This window comes from Vidua macroura, chromosome 6 (genome assembly GCF_024509145.1).
Source record: "Vidua macroura isolate BioBank_ID:100142 chromosome 6, ASM2450914v1, whole genome shotgun sequence".
NCBI lineage: Eukaryota > Metazoa > Chordata > Aves > Passeriformes > Viduidae > Vidua > Vidua macroura.
In genome coordinates, this window is record NC_071576.1 from 26,887,424 (window position 1) to 26,911,015 (window position 23,592).

A 23,592-nucleotide genomic window follows, 5' to 3' on the forward strand; every position below is an offset into this window, starting at 1 on the left:
ATCCATGGAGTTAGATTTCTCAATTTAGCAACTAGATAATGCAAAGGAATCACAAGCCTTGTCTTTCATAATATCATTAGTTCACACTGTATCTTGATAGCAAACATCATAACGTCAGCTGAAACCCTCTGTTTTTAAAATATTTAAAAAGATGGAAAACGTGTAAGGATGTTTCTAACTTTTCCAAGCATGCATACTCAATACATGCTAAAGAAGCCATTTCTGGAAGTTATGTTCATGCAAAAAGATGGAACAGAAGAATAAAGTAGAAGTAAGGAAGTAGAATTCAATATGAATCAATAACAGTGGACATGAACAAAGCCATTTTTTCCAGACTGACCCTGGATTTCTATTTAGAAAGCAAACTTGCATCTGAAGAAAGCAGTGGTGTTTATGCAGAAATAGGTATGACATTTTCAAGGTATCATAACATTCCTCATCTATGAGTTTGTTGAAGAATGACTGCAACATGAGCAAAGTTACAGATGATTAAAGAATAAGACACTAAATAAAAGTTTACTTGTAAGGCAACTAAGACTAATAAAACCAAAAGTCACAGCAGTTTCCTTTTCCACCTTCTCTTAAAGGAAAAGTGCCCACACAAAACTGCTGCTCCAGCCAAGGTTGTCTGAGGCTGACAGTCTCTTTAAAGACTCCTGGAATTTTAAGACTCCAGGAGTTGTTCTTACACCTATTAAGTATTCCTCTAGCCTCCTTTTGACTCAAGAAAGCTATGAGACCTGTGATGCAGGAAAAGAAAACAGTTTGTCAAATTAAAACCCAGTATCATTTCACATATCCTAGCAGTGTCTCTCTAACGCTCAGATGTTGTAAAGCTAGTTTTTCATGCCCCATCTGGGCAAACCTGCCACAAAGAAAACATCTCTACCAGTGTTCCTTCTCCCACTCACAGAAAATTCTCGAAGTGGCTGGCAATAATATGTGTGCAGATTTTGTAAATTTATTTAGAGGCAAAATAAAAATATTCTACACTGTCTATCCTGAGGAAGCCACAGATTAATAATGAAAGAATTGTAATGCAAATGCTGTATCTCACATATGCATGAATGTGAATCAAAGAACAACTTTCATGCAAATTAGATAATGCACTTTAAATTTACTAAACTAAGGTACATATGTTGTCTCTGAGGAAAAATGGAGAAATTCTTCCACTAATACCATGACTGTTCAAGGCATCTTCAAAGGATAAAGAAAGAACAAGAAAACCAGAAAGGGAATAGAGTTGCACAACACCAAATACTTTCTGTAACAAAGTAAAAGATTAGAGCGCTTCGAAAATACAAATTGCAAAAACCAACAGAATTCTGTACACTGCTCCAAAGATATAATCATCAAGATCTGTAACATTCTCTTCCACATCCTTGAAAGGAACCAAGTTGAAGAAAATAAAACCATGCTAAACAAGGCAATGGATTGTTTGAGAGAAGAGACAGAGAGCAAGTAATGAGCAAAATAAGAAAGAAGAAAGAAGAAGAAAGAAGTTGTTCAAGCTGTAATACACAAAAATACATCCTTACAGTGCAGATGAAGAATAGCCACAATAAGCAAGAGAGAAAACTCTTCCTAAGTCACAAATTCATCAAGCCAGTAAGAACACAGGGAGTTACATCTCATCACTCTTTGTCTGCTGTGTTTGTCTTCATCAAAAGAAGAATGCATTACTTTCTTTAAACTGCAAGAGGCAACTTCAGCACAGTCAACAAAACCAACTAATGGGAAATACAAATGTAAAGTGATGCTATCACTCCTGATTTTATAAAGCTAGGATTAATGAAAAAATAAGCTGAACTGAATAACTACAGGAACAAAGTGAAGCCATTTCAGAATTCAAATAAAATGCAGACATCAGCAAAATTTAGAAGACATACAGGATTAAAGTAAATTTCCATCACCTCTCTGTCCCAGAGGACCTCGTGCACTACCATAACCACTCACATTCCTGAAAGCAGTGCAGAGTTCTGTGGGGAAAGGGCACAATACTCCCTTGAAAAATCAAGAGTCTAATGAGCATTTATATGTTAAATCAGGACATTTAGGTGCACTGTAGTAAAGAGAAATTATCAATAGCCATCATACCTTAAAAAGCCCCTAATAAAGCCACAACTCTTTAACTGCATATTTTTACTGCCCTTATGTACATTATTTAATGAAATTCTACCTTTCCAGAAACTTCTGTGCCACAGTCACGTTTCACCTCATTGTTTAAAACCCTGGGAGTTAAAGGCCTTCCCACTTTGCTACTGACACAAGCAACCTACCAGTACTGTACCTAAGAAAACAGGTATGAATCACTCTTATTTCATTCTCTTTACTATGTAGTAGGTACAGAGAAGGAAATTTTCTACTACAGAACTTAGCAGGTTTTGGCAAGACTGTCTTTCTTTCAAGAGTTACAGCTGACTTCTCCATCTTTTCAAAACTTAGCTTAAAAGAAAGTAACACAACTGTAATGTCTACATGTTAAAAATCATTGATAATGTTTCCAACACCACACAACTGATAAAACAATTCCTCAGCATGCTGGAAAGGAAAATAAAAGTAATTTTTGGCTAGTGTTTTAAAACAAGAATTTTCTAAAGCTACTGAACTTAATTAACTACAAATCTCTGAAACAGTCAAGCAATATACATACCTGCAATTGGAATATTCTGTGATACTGACAGCTGTACATCTCCAGTCCCAGGTGGCATGTCAATCACTAAATAGTCCAGTTGACCCCAGTCAACCTAGAAGACAACAATATAAACATATGTGGAGATTTACGTGTTTTTATTTAGGGCACTTTGTGTTTTAGTGAAGTCCTTGTTTCTTGTAATGTAAACAACTGAACCAAAGACCTCTAGAAGAATAATAATGAGATGCCCTCTTAGTCACACTTTCAGCACAGGATCAAGACATTATTTTCCTGAGACACAATCTTTCCTGATCACTCAAAACTACAAGTGCAACTTTATCATTAACTTCATTGGCATAATTATTATTTAATTATTTCCCCCTCCCAAAAAATAGCAGTAACTTAAGATGTTTACTTTAAGCTGCTTAATCATGGGTTAGAAGCAAATGTCAGGTAAAACTCAGGCTAAAAATTAGGGGTTTGTGCAACAAGTATCACTTAGGAGTTATTTCCATTAATTTAAGACTACTTTCCTTCCTTCTTATCACTTGTCGAAACTACATTGTTTATTTACTACATACATATTTAGCCTTTTTATTTCCTGTTTTTTTGTTATGAGGTTAGAGCTATCAGTACTGGATTTTTTTCCTAGGATAAAGAGGTGTTGGGAGAAAAGAAAAATAAAGAAATGGAACACCCCAAATTTGTTAAATTAAGATCACCAGCTATAATTATACAGAGTGACAACATTCTTAACATTAAAAAATTTTAAAAGTTTAATTGTTGCTAGATATCAAATGAGAGCACCCATTAAAGATACTAGACTCCATTATGAGAATGCTGTGATTACTTACGTTTTTTTACTAGGACAGGTTTTCCAGAGAGCCAAAAAACTCTCCCTAGAGCGTGGTGCAGCAACATAAACATTCTCTTACTGAGAACAGAAATGATCCTAGGCCTACTCTATATAATGGAGCATTTGTGTACCTATATATAGTATATATACAGTAGTATATATAATGGAGTTCTCTGTACTTTGTCTAAACATTTCCCAACAGATATAATGGAATTACAGGCTATGTTTCTGATTCATAAAACATATACAACTGTATGAACTGCTTTAAAACAGGAAAATGCCAAACTAGAGCATTGTATTTTACACATTTCCTCAAGTGTCATTTTAACAGCAAAAAATAATCAACACTTTGCCAGTCCCCTAGTTATTGCATGGTATATTAGACCCTGTCAGGGCAACACTCATTCATTTTCATTCAGTTCTTATATGGATGATGTGCTTCTAGGGAAGCACATCCTATGTGAAATCCAGATCACTAACCCACTAAGCACTCCGGTGAGAAATGGAATTTTTCAAGGCAGACTAAGGAAAAAGGAATACTTCAGAGCACTTATGAGAGAACAGGGATGGAAAAGGTTAGCTGAAAATTCTAACTTTAGGTGTCTAAATTAGAGACTCTCAGGCACACCTCACTTTTCTCTTTTTCTATACAAAGGCTGCAGGAACACTAAACCATGCCCAAGACAGTCTGGCTAAACAGGAAATGCCACTTCTGTTAACCACAGTAAATGCTGCATTTTTTCACATTTGGTATTGATCTGTGTCATTTATAATAGCCACATTTTGTCAAAAAAAAATGACATACATCTAGCAGACTTCTAAAATCAATTGCCATTCATAATCATATTGAGACTACATAACTCCAAAGAAAAACTACATATATGTGCAAAAATACACATACTGAAACAATCATGGGTAGAGAAGCTGTTTTATCTGAAAAAAAAAAAAAAAGTTTGGTTTTCACTTTGGTTTTCTTAACTAATCTTGTTTAGTTATTCACCAGATAAATGCCAGTGCCAATAAATGCCTCCTTGTCCAGTAAAAACTACCTTGCTCACATGAAGGCAGGAACTTCAAATTTCTATGCTTCTTAATTAAAAGTCAACCATTATAAAGGTAAGAAATTTAAATTATATAGATGTAGTAGTTTACAACATGAATAAAGCCATATTCCTTGAAGATTTGCAACTAAACACACAGACCTTCTGTAAGTAGCATGCATACATCTCAATATGCAAAATCCAGATCTTTCATAATAATCAGAACCATTCTGAAATGCTAGGTAGGTATAGGCAGTTTTAGTTTCTAAAAAGGATTAATGGATTAATTCAAAATACCTCCCCCCCCCCCCCCCCCCATCTTCATGAAGCCTGATTCTGGCATCTTTTGTTCAGTACATATATATATATACACAACCTATAACACAATTTCAGTACTCATATTCTCCTTCCTTAAATGCTTCTACAAAATACAACCAATAAATCAGTTTTTTGCTTTCTACCTTGCAGCAAGATGCAGTCTGAAAACACATCTATGAATGGCATAGCACTACTATCTTTCTAACACAGTTTCTAATTACTTTTTCTGGCAAAAGCACTTGGTTCTTGGATACATTCTTGGAAAAAAACCTTGGATATTTAGTAGTTTTCAGCCATTTTCTCCAGGAGCTCACATTCAAGTCCTTTTAGGTACAGCACTGCCTTACAGAGTAGTACAAAACAATCTAAATCCCACCCTTATCAGTGGTAACTAGAATGAAAAATATTTTCTCCTCAAGCTAAAAGCTTCTGGTTTTGCATATACTTGCAGACCCTAACTTTAAGCTAGCTCCTCCTGTGAAAAAAGTGACTTTCTGGGCTTGACCTAGAGCTTTTCTTTTCAGCCTTACCAAATGTTTTGCTCGTTCTCCAACCTCTTCAAGCATTAGTCTACTTCATCAAGTTCCATGTGACCATCCAATGTACCAAGCATTACAGTTGTGCAACACTACTGGAGGTGAGAGCAAGCGCCAGCAGCTCAAAGCCTTTCCTAGATTCCATTCAGATTTGTGGGGATACACCAAGTTTTGCTCAAGAACTTACTTTCAAAATTTACCCCATATTGTAGTAGGTGAGAAAGGGTACAGAAGTCAGAGGGCACCAGAGCTTTCTGCCTCAAACTACCTTAGAAGTAACTACCTTAGTAATCTCATGGTAAATCTCATTGCTAGGCAACAGGAAAAATACTCTGTTAACACATAGTGTAATTAAATTATAATGCTTCATTTAATTTATGGCAGTGTAAACATCTTATTTCACATATTTTCTTCAAATTCATGGATTGAAAAAGAAATTAGCTGCCTATCAAATTAAGTGTACTCTGTTTTAATAGTTTAAAATTTGAGCACAGAAAAATGGAGAAGCTACACCATTCCAGCAGGAGTGGAGAGGAATACTGCCACTGTGTAGAGTAAGAGGAAGACAGGATTTTGCCCCACAAATTCCAAAAAAGACATTGTAAATATGCCAAGGTCCCTAATTACTGAATATATAAGAACTACCCTCCACAAACCTCTCTGAGCCATGCCACTGCTGGTGAAAGTCAGGTGGCAAACTAGATTGGAAAACCACTTCCAATCAAAACTACTAACCTTGTTTTTTATCTTGAATGCAGTCAAGTAATTATCCTCAAAATTTCATTTTCCTCTCTTTCATTTGTAATTCAGGACAAGAAGGGAAAACTGCACCAAAATGATATAGCCAAAATTTCTGCAAAGAACTGAGCTAGTCTATTTGCCTAGTAGTGAGCAGTAGTGTCTAGACATATAGATTTGCTCAGACTTGGCTGGGGAATGCTGCACATAACCCCATTTCTCACTGTGGACTTCCTCTTATTTGCTTTTATTCTGCAAGGATTGGATGTCATTCAGTTGTTCCTCCATTACCCTCCCACAGGAATAGAGCACTATGAAAATCTTTTATTAAACACATTATTGAATTTGAATTGAAATTTGTACAATTTGTTATAGAAGTGTACACTTTATTTAAGGGAAGAAGAAATTCCAGGTCTGCTACTAAACTGCAGCATAGTAGAAATAAAGAGGGGAAAGACATTTTTAATTAAAATTTAGAACTGGAACATAAAATCAGGAGTAGCTTTTTGAAATCTACTTTTGCCATTAATTCAACATTATTAAAATGGACCACATAATCAGGCTGTGATATAAAACACTAATTTGAATGCAAATCCTATATCCTTTATATGCAACAATTTACCAAATCGGGACCACTGTTCTCATGTTCTCAATGACTTCCAAGAAGTATGTGTGCATGCAAATGTGGTTTCACACAGGAAAATGAGCTCAGATTAACAGCACATTACAGTAAACGAGTTCCCTTTGCAAGCAATAGGCAGACAGGGCTACAAAAGCCTGCCTTGTAGCATCTGAAATCTGTCAGCACCTTTGCATGTACAGAGGTGTTAATGTCTTTGCCCCTCTAATGTATACAGTGTGTAAAACATTTCAAAGCATTGAAATGTAATTGTGTTTTCCTTAAGCACAGCATTCATCTTTTTTTAAAAAAGGTTTAACTTGACATTTATTGTTAAGCAAAGTAATTAAGTGCCATGTGCTTCTGTGTATTTTCCCTTGCTTAGAAACCCCACGAATGCTTCTATGTAAATTACTTTAATCAATCATTCTGTTTATGTGACAATCCATAATCAAAATACCAGATATGCATTTTGAGTAGGGGTTCTAAAGAGCAAGTTAAACCCAAGGTAGAACACAGAGATATAGATGACATTTCTGCTGAGGAATGAAGCCTGAGCATCCTCTGTGCATCAGGCAGAAATGATAAAGCATTAGAACAGAAGAGGGATTGCCACTTATGACTTTGAAGTAATCCTCATGTTTGGTTGTTTGGTAAATAACAGAAGATATTATTTATTTGTTCTTATTAAGAGGAATACATGCAGAGTTACAATCAAGCATTATGCAGGTGCAGACTTGGCAGCAGCCAGCCAAACTGAACACCAGTCTCAGAAAAACAGCAAGAGCTATACTGCAGGCAGCTTAACTTCTATTCCTGCCAGATCCATCCTCCTCTCCTAACTACTTCGTCTGTATGTTAATGACTTAATACAGGCAAACAGCTGAATAAAGTAAAGGTAAGAAATTGTGTTCCTAAATGAAGATTTATATACCTATTCACATGTACTTATGAGTTAAAATAAAACAATCCCTTGAAAATAATATGGTAAAATTATAATATGATAAAATAATTCATTGAAAAATTACTTACAAAGTGCTGCTTAGACACACACACAAACTTTAGGAACAAGTAAACAGTTTCACAGTATAAGCAAACAGATAATTTAGGAACAGCATAATGAAACATGGCACTTTAATCTAATTTTTAATGTACTTTCAAAAGTATTCGATAAAGAAAGGAGACATTCCCCAGACATAATCCAGAAGATTTTTAGTCCCTATGGAAACTTTCTCTTTGGTAGAATCATAACAGGATATGCCGCAGTGCTTAACACAACTCGACACTTTCTGAACAAACACAACTGCCCCTTTGACTTGTCCTCTAATGCTCAACCAATCTCAAAGCCTTGCAATGTAACACCAGGAAAAACAGATGCACTGCAACAGTTCAAATTCCCTCTAAGGTATTTATGAGCAGTCTGCTGTGCCAAGTTCAGAGAGAAACTGAGGTGAACCATAAGAACAGTTTGCTACAATGACATCCACAAGGAGAAGGAAATTCTCCTACTCTTTCTCTCTATAGGTTAAGAGTAACTTTTAGAAGTATGTTTCTAGGAAGAATGCCAGTGTGCTGCTCAATTCAACAACTGAAATTGAAATTGGCCTCCTCCTCCTCTTCCTCCCTGTTGGCTTTTAATAATGTTAAGAACTGAAGACAAACACAGTAACCTGAAGCTTTCTGTCACCTTCATTTGTATAACCAACAAAGCTAAATACCTGCAGAAAGCAACAATAAAGAGGTTATTCTCTGTGTGGTGTTCCAGGAGACAGGAAGGCACTCAACACCAAGCTTCTTCAGGAAACCCAGTCAACATCATATCAGCTTGAAGGGAAGATGGAACCCAGCTGTGGGCAGTCTGGAAAGCCCACAAGAGCCTGGGATGATAATCCCTGGGGGGGATGGACAAAGAATAATTCTGATGAAGACTGTCTCATCACTACCACATATAAAAGGCTCTTCCTCTAGGTTCAAGCTGTTACTACAAAGAGCTTTTGTGAGCTGTGATTCCCATTTCCCAGAGTCTGTTCTCTAAAGATGACAGTTTGGAAAGCAAACTTCTATTATGCAGTCTTGAGATTGATCATTGGTCTGCTGCTCTCTCTACCCTTGAACAACAGTCTGCAATACATAATTTGCAGAAACCTTTCTTCAGAAATACACCATGGGGTTATTTTCCCAGGTTCTACAATACAAAACTGCCTGTAGTTCAGCTGCTGAATAATGACAACGGGAAAAGAAATACAGAATAAGCAAGTGTCTATTCCTATGTCTTTTTGCAATGAAACTAAGCACAAAAGTTAGGTAAAGGTAAACAAATCAGAAGAAACTGGGTTAGTATCTTCTAATTAAACTAATCACCAGGTTGATACAGCTATGTTAAAAACATCATCTAAGCCACAAATTCTCTTTGAGTTCTCCTTACTAATACACAAAGGCAAAATCATTGCTTAGCTATCAAACCCAAAGCCAAATAACACATTTTTAAGGCAGTATTATCAGGACCCAACTTAAGCTCATAAAATTTATGTAAGCTGTCTGAATCAGATTTTCCCTAAAACAACAACAGAAGGAAATATTATAAGTATTGGCAACAAATATAAAAAGGGAGAAGCTTAATAAGCTCACTCCCCATATGTATATATGCCTGTACGTCAGTAATGATGTTAAAAGCTGATATATAATTTAAGACTGAATACTTAAACTATGCAATGGAAAGCCATGTTCCTATATTACTTCATAAGTTATTTAACTTCCTTAAGTTGCTTGAGAAGTAAATTGAATTTTCTTCTTAAGTTCTGGTTCATTTTCTGGCATAAGAAAAAAAATTATAAATTCCTTACTGAGGTACCAACAGACTACTGTAGGTATCATTTAATGACCATCACTGAAACAACGATTTTAAATCGGCACTTAAACTAAAAATCATTAGATTAAAAATGTCAGAAAATTCTGTTTCTCAACCACAATGTACAATGCTTTTCTTGTACAGAAAAGGGAACTTCTACAGAGGCCAGTCTAAGGCCTTCTGAAAAAGGATTACTGAAGAAAGTAACACGATAGGTGTTATTCAAGTAACTTAAAAATGCTGCTGAAGAAAACCCTCCAGTATTACCATAAATAGTGCAACAGAAAAACTGCAACAGAATCAATCAGATGTAGACCACTGAACAGAGGCCAAAAGACAGTAAATCTCAATATAGAACTTAATTTTATGCCTGGTGAGAAGTAATCAGAATTTAAAGTAACTAGTCTTAAGTTGAAACATGAATTTTAAATAATAAAATGCTCATTTTCTTTTCTTTAAACAACCTGTTTTTCACAAATATGGATTAAAATTTGTCCTCCAAAATTTCTGTACTTAAATTCACAAGTATATCTTCAGCAGTCACTGAATTCAAAAAAGTTACCCCTTGCAAATGAAGCCAGTGTTGGAGAGTCTGCTTGAATTACCTCAAAGCACAAAAATCAATATTTCCAACAAGAAGTAACAACAAGGCTGCACAAACTATAGAACCTTTCAACTCTACAGGAAGACTGAAGAAGATGAAAGAGTGTGAGAAATGAATGTAAGCAAGAGTATGTATGAGGGCAAACAGAGAAGATTCATGACCAGGGGACTGAGACTCTGAAGTTGGTCTATGCTCTCTGTCAAAAAAATTGCCTTTAGGGCAGAAAGGTGCTAGACAAATTGCATATACATTGTCCTTACAAATAGCAGAACACAGAAAGAGCATTAATGACACAAACAAGATGTAAAAACAAATAAATTTTAAAACTATACATATTTTGCAGTCACACATATACCATGGCCACAATTTAAAGATGTGCTGAATGTCATATTCCTGGAGTAGTAAAAGCCTTTACAATTAATTAGACCACAGATAATCTATTAAAGTGTGAAATTATAGATTGCCAAAATAACTGCTATGCCCACAGAACCATGCTTTTGCATTTACTAGCGTCTTCAGTTATGAATCTGCAACAATAAAAGTGTTACTTGTATTCTAAACCTAATTAAAATAATTTGCTGAAGGTGCTGATACCATGAGTCTCAGGGACATCCAGAGATTAGTGCCAAGCAGTGGAGAGTCTTCCAGTTTTTATTCACTTCCTAGCTTTCTCTTTAGCTCCAGTTCTTATTTAATAGTTTTTTATACAGAATAAAAAATCTAGCAAAAAAAGAATTTTAAATGGGTGCCCACTTTAGTTCCATAGTAAGAGCTTGATTCCAAAGGCAGCATTCTGCTAGGAGAATATAATCTTTCTTTTACAAGATACTATTGATGGAGCAAAACACAGAAGTGAAGCATCCTTTACAGCTTCATGAATAGTACAGAAAAGCATTTTTTCCTTTGTTAGGGAGGGGGAGGGGAAAAAAGCCCCATGACACTAATCTCTGGTACCTTAAGCACAATTACTTTACGTTTGTGTCAATCACTTGGGATGTGAGAAATAATCACTTTCTACAAAGAATACTGGTACAAAACCTGCTGCTATTCTTGGATATCTGCAGTTATTTTCTGTGAGCAAAAGAGATATGGGAGGATGGTTTGAGTGAAGGATCAGTCTGTCAGCTTCCAACAGACAGAATGCAAGCTGGATTATTAAAAAGAAAAGAAACAACTCTGTGAAATCAGTTTAACATATATTAATTCAATATTAATTTTTAAAATCTGTTTATATAGTTACATTCATCTTTATTAAATAAGTAAAATTGATGTGTAATGCTAAACAATGTGTCAAAGTTCAATCAATAGTCCAAGGTAGCAAGGTTCCACTTCTATTTTGATCAAAAAGATGAAAAAACAGCTGAAAAATGGGAACAAAACATGATCAAACAGTAGCTTTGGTGAGCTCCACCTACACATTCTCCCAAACATCTTGACTGCTCAGGAAAGGAAATAGAAAATCTCCATTGAGCATAAAATTTCAACCTGAAGCCAATTTGGGATCCATTAATTATACACACATTTGTGGGAAAGGAGAAAGTCTTACAAGCCCAATGTAGCAGTCTCTAAATGCACCTGCCACTGGCAACGCTGAACCCAACACAAAGTTGAGCATACGTGGCCATTAAAAAACAGAAGAATCAAACCAAAAAGAAAATTGCAAAGCCTGTGGTTCTGCTGTTATAGTAGCAACTGCTTAATATCACAATTAGACACATGAGAGAACCTACCTATGAATGGCAAGATGTCAGTTTTCACTTGCCAGGCAGGTGGTATTTAGCTGGATAAAACTGTGCACGCAAAAATGCAAAAGCCACAGAAGCCACCATGATCCTATATAAGGCTGGCAGCTATGGTATTCACCTAGAAAGCTAAAGACAGATCCTGCACAGATCTGGTCATGCTCCCCCTTCACACATCTAGTCCTGCCCTCAGGAATCTTGCATCTCTAGCTGTAGTGCAGACGGTTATGACTGCTGCATGGGATTGCAGGGCACTCCCCAGGGTAGCAGGTAATACAGCCTTAAATGCTAAACTGCTAACATAACCGAACTTGCACCTCTCACCTCCAGGCTTCTAAGGCTGTTATTATGAACAGAGAATAGGTCTCTAAGTGAAGTTCAGCTGAAAGAAGGAAGTTCGCACGTAACAGAAGATGTTCAGTTTTGGCTTTAAATCTTCACTCCACACAGATGTCCAACAAGGTTACATTAAGGTGCTGAAATCCAGGACAGAGACAGAAAGTGAGCCCACAGGCCTTTCCTTATAGCCCTCTCATTCAACATCTTCAGCACCACTTCATTCCACTTGGCAAACTACTCCCACTGACTCACACCATTAATTTGCACTTATCCCACACCAAGCTCTAAACTTCAGCACTCCAAGATATAGCACCTATTCTGCTACAGCACTGCCAAAGAGTCTGAAGGTACCTCCAGGTGGGCAAAGGAATCCCTCAGTACCAGAGAGAGTGATAAGTGATGTACTCCCAGCACTCCAGGTATGCAGTGGCTCCAGGCTAAGCTTTGGTTTAAGATTTCATTCCTGCAGGCAGGGTACCAGCCTCTTAGGCACAGCACAGCCATGCTTACATCCCTTTTTGCATCTAACCTACAGCTAGAAACAAAGAACAAACCCTCTTATTAGTGGAGAACAGAGAAAGAAGAGTAGCATTAGGTGCCTCCTATTTTTTTTAAAGGTTTACATAAATAATGGAAGTTTCATTTAGAAAAGAAAACAAGCAGTGACTTCTCTTTCCCTACCTCTTCTACCACCACCATTCCTGTTTAGCAAACATTTCAAATCGTGGTTAAATCATTACCTCTTTCCAAGAATGATGCTGGATGCCATTTAGGCACAAAGTTCTGAACTTTGCTGCAGAGAAACCTTAAACCTCTTTCCCTTAAAACCTTGAGGGAAAAATTTTAAAAATCTAACCCCAGCACAGCCATTTTGAGATATTATGAGCTCTTGGACATTTCTTCCTGTCTAGTCAACAAAGCCAGCAAAACAGTTGCATGTTTTGCATTTGTTTTATGCAAAGGAGAGCAGACACATGCATACCTGTGTAATATGTGTGAGAGATGAGACTACTGGAAGCAGAGCAAAGAAAACACTCTCCCAGCCTCTTCCCACAGCAGCAGTAACTGCACAGTCATAACCATGACAGCTGAGGAACCAGGCCAAGAAATGTTTGCTGTAAATACATTCTCACTATGCTGTTAGGCTTTTTGCCTTTTTTTTTTTTTAATCCTCAAAGACATTTAAAGTACATTTACTGCAAATGCTTCCAGTTCAGCAGTAAGATGTGCTAATGTTTTTGGGTTTTTCTGATTTTCTTAACACTTCTCTCTATGATTGTCAATTCCTTTCAGCAACTATAATCCCTTTTCATATCAGCTGCTAATGCAAGCCAATAAAGCAACAGGGAACTGTATGGATCCTGCTTTATTAAGGGAAGAAAGGCAAGAGAACAGGTTCTGTAGCTTCAGCTGGAAACAAAAAGAATCAAGCCCGTATTCGTTCAGTCACACCCACCCCAAACACACAGGAACACGCAAGTCAAAGGGTGACAACAGAAGTACTCGAACTGAGAGACAGAGGAGGGAAAGAAAGAGCTTTCTGTCATCTCCCACACTTCTGGCTACAGTACATCTCTGCATCAACATCCAGCATCTGGTGTCCCAGAAGTACCATCACTTTTTTTTAAATATGTACATACTGATCGGGACTGGATAAGGCAGTTCTCTCTGAACAGACAGGACCTTTCAAGGTGATTATTAACATATGAGCAAATAAGTGATGATTATACAAATTCCTGTAGCAAGCTTTTCTAAACATCAACATTACAGCTGAACCATGGTGTAGAAATTAGTGTACAGACTTCCACTGATTTAAATCGGTTTGGAAGGAAAAGAAACTAGTTTATCTGTCCTTCAGTCTCAGCAAAATAAACGTAACAAAAAATGAGCATAAGAATTTTTAGAAACTTTTTTGTAAGTCATGAATGGGTCATTATCTTACCCTTGAAACAGTTTCCTTTATTTCAGTGATAAAACAAGTGAACAAAACTTGATCTTCCTTGATTTAAAGGAAAGCTTATTAAAGACTTAAGAAAAATCTCACACGCATTCAGAGTTATTGTTTACCATCTTTCAGCTGTAGATGCAGTCTTAGTGGCATATCCTAGTGCAGTTTTAGCACTGGCAGTTCAGTCACTATTTATTACTGAGTGTTGCTCCTCTTTTCAAAATACCTCCAATAGCAAAGGACCTTTCTAAATAGAACAAATACTTAATACCAATTATTTTGTTTAGGGATGAAATGTCCTTATCTTTTCATTCTCATACTCTAGATCACAAAAATAAAACCAGAAAAGCTTTCCAAATCCCTAAAGATGCAACTGTTCCTATTGCTTTGATTAATTTTTTCCTTTTGCCAAAACTATAAGGTGGTAGACTTTAGCATGAACTAACCATCTCCATATCCACCTCAGGCTGGGGCATCTCAAAACAGAAGAAATAAACAGACTATCTTTGTAATTGTGGAAAAGCTAGCAAATTTTCCACTGTAGCAACACTCTAAGTAAGAGTACTGTATTTTAGAATTAGGCACTGCAAATAGCAAAAAACTACAATCTTTGTTGTTTATAATATAAGCATATACATATAGCAGCTTTGTTTAGATCTATGAAATGCAAACTGTAAATATCTGCTACTGACTATCTGCCTCAATTACTTGGAGATAAATTGGATAAACACATGAATATTGTGAAACACATGTCAGTTTTGAAATTACCAAGTATCCTAAGATGGATGGATATTTGCCAAAACACAAAACATAGAAAGAGGAATACAGTATTAATCTGCACTAAGCATATATATTTCTGCTACATATCTTCTGTTGATAAACAAGAGTGCATAGACTCTTACATTTGTACTAGAACACAAAAAGACTACAAAATTTTGAAAAACAAAGAGCTATTTATGCTTCTTACCCCTTTTGTTAAAATCTCCCATTGCACCATCTCACTCTTTTCCTGTCTTGAAAATTTAATGCCATAATACACGTTAAATGCCTTCAATGTTCATCTCTTTCTAAACCAAGAAGTGTTAAAAATAAAATCCACACCAAAAAAAAAAAATCATCTAGTTTCACAGCAGTGCTCCTTCTTCACTTGCTCTTTACATTTACAATAAGAATAATTTTCAGCATTGATTCACTATTACTATTCTGGGCATCCTTTCAATTCGCTGAAAATATAGCTACAAAAAAATCAGAGCCATCAAATTGTTATTGTCTTCCTCCTGACCCAATATGTACCATTCTAATTCCCATTTCATTACTCCCTCCCATCCACCAATATTGTCTCACTAATTTTGTACTGATAAGACAGTTTTTTGCCCACACTATAATAATTTCATCTCTGACATTTACCGTGTAAGTGACGAAACACAGCAAAAGGGGTACTTTCTGCCAATTTGTTTAAGAAATGTATCTAAAGGATGACAAGTTTTTGCTATCCTTAAAATCCAAATTTGCACCTATTATCTTAAGACACTGCCAAAGAGTGTGGAGATAAACCCAGGAGGGGAAAATAATCTCTCAAATAATAACCACTGGAAATGACAAGTAATGTATTCCCACCACCCCAGGTATGCAGTAGCTCCAGGCTAGGCTTTGGTTTAAATTTACATTCCTGCAGGCAGGATTCACTGAGGCACTCCAATATTCAGTGCAGCAATACCATTGTTCTTTTTTGCATCTAACCTACAGCAGCTAGAAAGAAAGAACAGACCCCTCTGTCAGTAGAAAAAAAAAGAAGAGTGGCATTAGGTTTCTCCTGTAGCCCACATTTTGAAACTTCCCATATAAATAAATATCACCAGTATTCCTGTTTAGAAAATATTTAAAAACATGGCAGCCTTTAGTTCATGTCTCCAGGGTCCACTCCTGCCCTCATTGCTGTTTGCCTTTCGTCTAAAAAAATCTGACATAAAAGATTTATTCTACTTGGTTTTTAAAGATGACTTTTCCTACCATCTTTGCATTTTTCTTTGCGCAATTAGACTTTAAATTACTCAGGGCTGACACTGACAGCAAGATTCAACAAAGAAAGAAACAAAATCAATGTATGCTTCTCCATGCACTACAGAGAATGCCCAGATCTCTTAGTCTGAGTTTCATAGGGGCCTGCATCCTAGAAAATAAACTACTAAAGCTAATGCAAAACAATTGCTAGAAGTCTTCAGCAAAACTTCTTTATGCCATCCCTGCTCCATTCTTAGTGCCTGACAGCACATCAACACATGCTTCAAACCTCTCCAAGATCAAGGTACTTCTATAAAAACAAGAGGTATGATAGGAAAACAGAAGATTTATTTCTCCTATTTTTGTTCATAGTTCATATTAAGGATACTCATTCAAGAAATAAGGCCTATTGGGTTTGACTTTTATGTCTCCACCTCAGCACCTCGACAGTCTAAAGAGACAAATGCTACTGAGGAAAGGATGATCTCAGTCATTATGTTGAAACATGCTCATTTGACTGCAACCGTAATGGTATGACTCCCTCGCTTAGTGATTAAGGCAGTCATATTAGAGAGACACCTACATTCAGTTTAGGTTTTGACTGAGGGTTCTAACCAATGATTTCTGTGATAGGCAGAACCATTTTCTTCTCTCTGAGCTTTAATGGAGTTAAACAGACCAGCAATCAAATAGGCAGTGGAATGCCAATTCAGGAACTAATCCCTGATTCACAGAACAACTTAGGTTTGAAGGACCTCAGGGACCTCTGTCTGCACAAAGCAGAGCAGGTTACTCGGATTCTTGCCCAGCTGAGTTCTTAGTATCTTCCAAAAAAGTTTTGAGAATCTCTCCTGGCAACCTGTTCTGACATGCAATTGCTTCAACTGTAAAAAAACAAACCACCAACCCCCCCTCACATTTCTTACTATATATTGCAACACATTCATTACATCTTGTGCTATTAATGTGCATGTCCAGAAAGAATCTACTTTCATCTTCTCTGTATGTATCCATTAGGTAGCTCAAGACAGCAGTTCATATCTCCCTTTAATTGTCTCAAAACAAAATAAACCCAGTTCCTCAGTGTCTCCTTGCACATTACACGCTTCATGGCCCAGTATCACCTTGATGCCTCTTTGCTGGAGAATATACAGGCAAGGTAGCATGTACAATTGAAAGCTAAGCAATTGCGTATGTATCTGCAAAAGAGATTTAGGTTCTGAAGAATACCAGTCATGGTGAATGCCACTGATACATTTACAATGATCTCAGGCATTCTTAACAGATATACACCATTCATACAAACAGACAGTGAGAACCAGGAACACAAAATGTATTGTGTTCAAAAGAGAAAAGGTTTTATAAATACAAAGAAGCATCAAAGAAAAATACTTATATTTATTTGGAAGTTGTAAATACTAGTCTTTGTATGTCTCTGCATCTCTCACAAAAAATGATAACTTACTATAGTGCTGAACACTGCATAAATACAGAACAAAATTTCCATGGTCCCAAAAATGTAAAGCAAAAGACAATACATGGTCACAAACAGAAGCCAAAGGACAACTCTTAGGAAACCATACTCATCAATCCGACAGATGGCTCAGCATGTAGTACTTAACTACTTCAGTGACTATGTTCTCATTGTTTACTGCTTCAAATCCAATCCACATTGTTCCTCCTAATGCAGAAAGCTTTCCCCTATTTTTTCCATTGTTCCGTTTATAAGAAATGCATTTATACACACAAACGCATAAGGCACTGCAAAGCTGAAAATTTACAGGCTGAAGAACTTCTGAGCTATAAGACAAGAGTGTTATGCACACACATGTCAAAGAAAATTGGACTGATGTCTACAGACACCATATTCAGAACATTCTGCTGCCTAGAATGTGGACAGTAAAACAGCCAATGGCAGCTTGGTAGCTATTTTACCAGGCATAAATACATTTGCTCTCAATACCTTGCCTATTTTTGTCTTCTCAAGTGCAGCATTAACTTATAGCTATATAAACCACCCCTAAAGAAATTCCAGCCCCAATCTATACCTGCTACCTCTCCAATGTAAATGGTGGAAAGGATGATACCAATAATTACATACACACTTCTCAAACAGCAGCAACTGCTTGTAGGAAAGTAAGGCCACTTAGTGGCCAAACAAAAATAGTATTGAGTATTTATAATCTCCTCTATAGAGATGAGTCGCTTCAGACTGATCAGAAACCCAAAACAATATAGCCTCCATAGTATTTGCATTCCAAAAATTAAATACTATTTCTGTTTCAAAGTTACCTTAATCCCAAATCTTCAAACATGAGTTTTTACTGCTCTATTCACACAATGGTTGCTTTTATGGCAGCTTTCTCATATGGGGTCTGGAAATAACCCAGACCTCATAACTCATAGTATGCTCAATATTTTAAAGACTATTTATCCATTTGTCACTATCTTCCCTATTCCCTACAAAGTATGTGTGCAGGTTCTGGCTGCAGTAGAGTTAATTTTCTTCACAGTGACAACATGATATACTCTGCAACTACCTATGTATGATAACTAAGCATCAGAGAATTATGTTACAAAAACGGTCCAAGTACATATACATACTTTCATACACTCCACTATATAATTGCTACCATCACTATCTCTGGCAGGTGCTGGTTTTGAAAGTAGCACACACAGTCCTCATTGCTAGCCAAATTTCCAAAATTATGTACAGATTAAATAATCACATAAACTGATATCAAGTTTTTTTGTAAAGGATAAGGCTGAATCTTTAGACTACAGTCCTATTCAGCTCTGGATTAGCTAATAAAATAACTCTGATCCTTCTGTTTTATTTATGGTTTTCAGCATGAATTTACAGGGAATAAATCTTGTCCAAGCATCAAAATTCAAGGTTCCACCTCCTTTTGCTGATAATGGCTCTGCATTGGAAGTTTTATTTAATTTGCTTTCTACTAAATTCCCTGTATTCTTTCTTTCTAATTATATCCATCCCAGTGAAATTTTGTTTTATTTTGATTTTCTTTCATCACCTACCTTGACTAAAACAGAGACTAAAGTGGTGCTAAAATAAGCAGGAAGAAAGAGTTGGAGGAATTACAATTTGATGATAAGAACATTTTAGGGATTCATTAGAATTAAGCCATGCAGGAAAAACTTCATCTTTCTGGGAACATGGCTTCATCCTTATCAAGTGCATCAAAGGAACCTTTAGGATTCACAAATACTTAGAAGCACTGAGGCTCTGCTTTATAGCCATAATATACCAAAGATGCAAAAAATATTCTGGATATTCTTGAGAACTATGATAAAGAAGACATACAATAGTCCTGCCTCTTAAGATATGACTAGCCTGCAAAAACATAGGTTAAAATGTCATATCAGGGTAAGAAATCCTATTAAGGGTGTTTATCCATCTGAAATCCATGCCTTGAAAAAAGAGCAGACTTTCTAGGCTAGTTTCAGGGGGGCTGTTTACACAAAACAGAATTGTTAGTATCTATAATCCATGTTGTGTAGGCAACGCTTGCTTCCAGTAGTGATATAACTTTATCTATTGATAGATACAAGATAAAGATACAAGGAGAATATTACATAATAAAATATGCACTTGCATTTTATCTGTAGTCCCATTTTTTTTTAAAAGAGAAGCAGACTTTTGTACAGAATATTGATTTTTTTTCCTTCTCTGCTGATAGTTCAACTAGGTAACACACACAGAATAAGACAGTGAGTCCAAGATCAGAGAAACCATCAACTGTTATCTTTTAATATTAAAAGTTTTACTGATTACTCTCTAAACAGGAAACCCCCTCCATTTGTATTGCTTCTATGACTATAGCAGATAGTAAATTGGCAGTCAGCACAGTGCCACTTCCTTTCTAAGAGCATTCTGGCAGAATAATTGCCACAGCACATTCCAAGACATACAGGAGGTTTGTATCTGCACCCTCCTAACTGTTCCTTTGCCATCAACTCTCAAGATGTCCTAAGTCAGAAAAGAGAATGGTGCTAGAAAACTTGCCATATGCAGTGTATAGGAGAGTGGTAATGGTATTTGAAATTCCTGCTGAAAAAGCAGTTCAAATCAGAGAGCAAGTTTTGCTTGCCGTCTCTTTTTTTTTTTTAAATCATCTTTTTATGTCTAAGGTTCTTAGCTACCTACTTGATACTTACTTCAACAGCTTTTCAGACACATTACTGTTCGAGTACAGGCTTTAGGCAACTCTCAAAAAAAATTGTATCTTTACTGTGCTTAGCCTAAAGGTTCATCATAAGTCAGTCCCACAACAAATACAGCAAGATATGAGTTTTGAGGTAGGTTGTTTAATCTGAATCAAATACCATCACACTGAGTCAAGACACACAGTGTAAAGGAACAAAGTAAATGGGACCAGACAAAAAAGTAGGCAGCTTCTCAAGTGAAGTGAAAACTGCATAGAAAAAGCCCAGTGCCATGGATGACACTAGAGAGCTATGAAAGCTTACTTACCTGGACTGTAATTATACCTTCAGAAAAAAGAGCGATCTTTTAAAACTTAAATTTAAAAAAAAAAATACTCTCTTCTATCTCACCTACAGGCAAGCAAGATTCAAGAGTGTTAACAGAGGTGAAAAACTTTTTACATGAAGATAATTGTGACAGGGAAATAAGAGTTAAAACCCAGATAAGTGACAGACCATCCTGAAGTGCAAATGAGCCTACAGTACATCTTATTATGTTATCAAAGAAGTCACTTCTCAAACACAACAAAATTTTGGGCAATTTCAAGACATATAAACTAGAGATATATTTAACAGAAAGTTATGCATACGTTTATAAAGATCAAATGTTCCATTACTGTTTGAAATTCTCTTTCGCTACAGGTGAAATATCATTTCCTTCTGTATTTCTTGTTCTTTCAATAGCTTAAGAGCATCACTTTCCTTCTTTTCTATTGCTCAATTATTTTGTTATAGAATCAACATGCTATATATTTTCATTTATATACTAGTTCGATACACATATAACAATATATAGGTAATGTAAGTAATACAGCATCCTAAACTGTTTACTTTGTTTGGTATTATAAGGCATATTTCCTTCAAATTCTGCTAAAGGAGAACAATATGATCTGTTGCAGAAAACTATCCTTGCTCATGAGATATGCATTACCAGAGAAACACCAAGCACTCACTACTTCACTATTATTGCCTGTTAGCTACCACTCTGACACTATTCAATAAACCTGTACTACAAAGCGCGAGATCGAGTATATACAAAAAGCATTATGTATGTATTTAACAAATACATTTAGCAAAGAAAGAATTTCATAAATTTTTAGAAGTTCCAAGTGTAAGAGAAGCATTGAAACACTCATTACTGGCACTCATATGAGTCAACAAGTGCCCATTACAGAATTTGGAAACTAAGTAATTCAAATGCTGTACTGCAGTATCAGAAGCATGATAGACTCTGAAAAGCATATTTAATCATATGGAAAAAACCAAAATTCATCCAAAATTATTCACAGAGTGAATGCATAGTCTTGATGCTATCAAACAATTATAAAACCTCTCCACCATCTAACAGTAAACACAAATATGAAATACCACCACTGCTTTTAGGGAAAACATCTGGGAACATCTATGTTTTCTATCAGGCTGAATTAACTATTTTAAGAACTTAGTATTTTACTAGCTTGTCTGAATGCACAGGAACTTCTTACACTTACATTATACTACAAATCTAGATTAGGGAGCTAATTTAAATGGTTTCTATGCAGCTAATGAGATAAGCTATTTCTTAAGAATATGGTTTTAGAAGGTTCAATACCAGCAGAAGTATTTAATTGTTGGAAGCAACTTTATCCTATAAAACAAGAGGTAATAGCTAAGACCAACCAGAACAGATAAAGACAAAACAAAAATTTTTGAAGTCCTCAACAGAACACAAAACTATTTATAATATACAATAGAACAATAATATCTTTAAAATGATCATCACATGGTTCTCTCCTGTTTAGGTGTCCAAGGTTATTAAACTATTGGTCCTACAGTTAACCCATTTTTGAGAATGGCTGGTAACTGCAGAAGGGAGATTACAGTTTTTAAAAACAAAATAGCACGTCTCAGTCTGGAACATGCATTCTTTCCATTCTTAAAGCCACCTGGACATCAGACAGACCTGCTCATTTTCTCTTGTGATCTGTGAGCTTCTCTTCAAAGGAGGTGATGCAAACTTTTCCAGCTCACATTTAAGACTATCCTGGTCATCACGCAGAAGCAAAATGCACGTGAGCAGGAGAAATTCAGCCATAAAGCCTTCCTCCTTCACAGCCTAGGTTTCACTGCCAGGGAAATCAGTGATGCCCTGAGCATTAATGGACTTGTCTCGTTCCCACAGCATGGCTGGCCAGCATGTAACTGCACTGGTTGCTAGGGAGCAGCGAGCTCATTACACAGCATCACCTGCACCCTGCAGAAAGATGCTGGCACACGCTCCCCATCTGGGACACCACAGACTGAGGAGCAGCACTGCAGTGCCTGCCAGCCTCCAATCTCCCAGGGCAGAGCAGGCCAATACAGCAGGTGCTAACTTTAGTTCTACTTTCAAGGTTTTACATCCTAGTTTCCTGAGCCAGACAGCGCAACACAGCACACAAAGAGGTCAGAATGGTCTCCACAGCTATTGGCATGGATACCCCTTACTTTTAAAGATCAATTCTAGGCAAAGATGTTTTTCCTGAAACTTTGGCAGACATACAGTTTCTGTCACCAGAGCAGTAAGTGCCACTATTCTAAAATCTGTGCTAAAGGAGAATTCGGTAAAAATGGAAAAAGGCTGAAAAAAATTATTCTTCTCAGTCGGTAAGGAAGCACAATATTTGGAAGCATTTAAAGAAGACAAACAGAAACCTTGTAATCTCCAGGCTGTACACAGTAGATCCCTAGAATGGATGTCAGCTGTGAAAAATGTGGGTCACTTCAAAGTCTAAACATGCAACCTTAATGCATTTTTTTCAGCTGCCTCATTAGCACTCCACAGATCTCTTCTAAATAAAAGGAAAAAAATCTGCCACAGAATAAAGAAGTAATCCCACTTCTACATGCCAGAAGATTTATTAACTAACAATCCATCTGCATTACACGGAGATTGTAGCTAATGATTTTCCTGTACCTGTCACTTCAAATGCCATCCAAAAATTCTTAGTGCTGGTGAATTAACAAGCACATAAGGAAATACAGCTGTAGATATGCATAGATACCTATACATTCAAATCCTTAGGCAAATACAAAATGCTTTTTTTTTTAACAACTGCATAAAGAAACAAAAATAAATGAAATGGAAGGCAAATTGGGGTAATTAACTCATCAAAGGCATAG

General features: G+C 36.4%; 1 protein-coding gene across 1 annotated transcript in view; it reads right to left on the bottom strand.

Moving 5' to 3' along the window:
- Positions 1 to 23,592, bottom strand: part of NUBPL (NUBP iron-sulfur cluster assembly factor, mitochondrial) — an 80,490-nt gene that overhangs the window by 27,214 nt on the left and 29,684 nt on the right. The window contains exon 7 of the mRNA XM_053981546.1: positions 2,654 to 2,747. Coding sequence (XP_053837521.1) covers positions 2,654 to 2,747 — 94 coding nt within the window. The remainder of the gene's footprint in view (positions 1 to 2,653; positions 2,748 to 23,592) is intronic.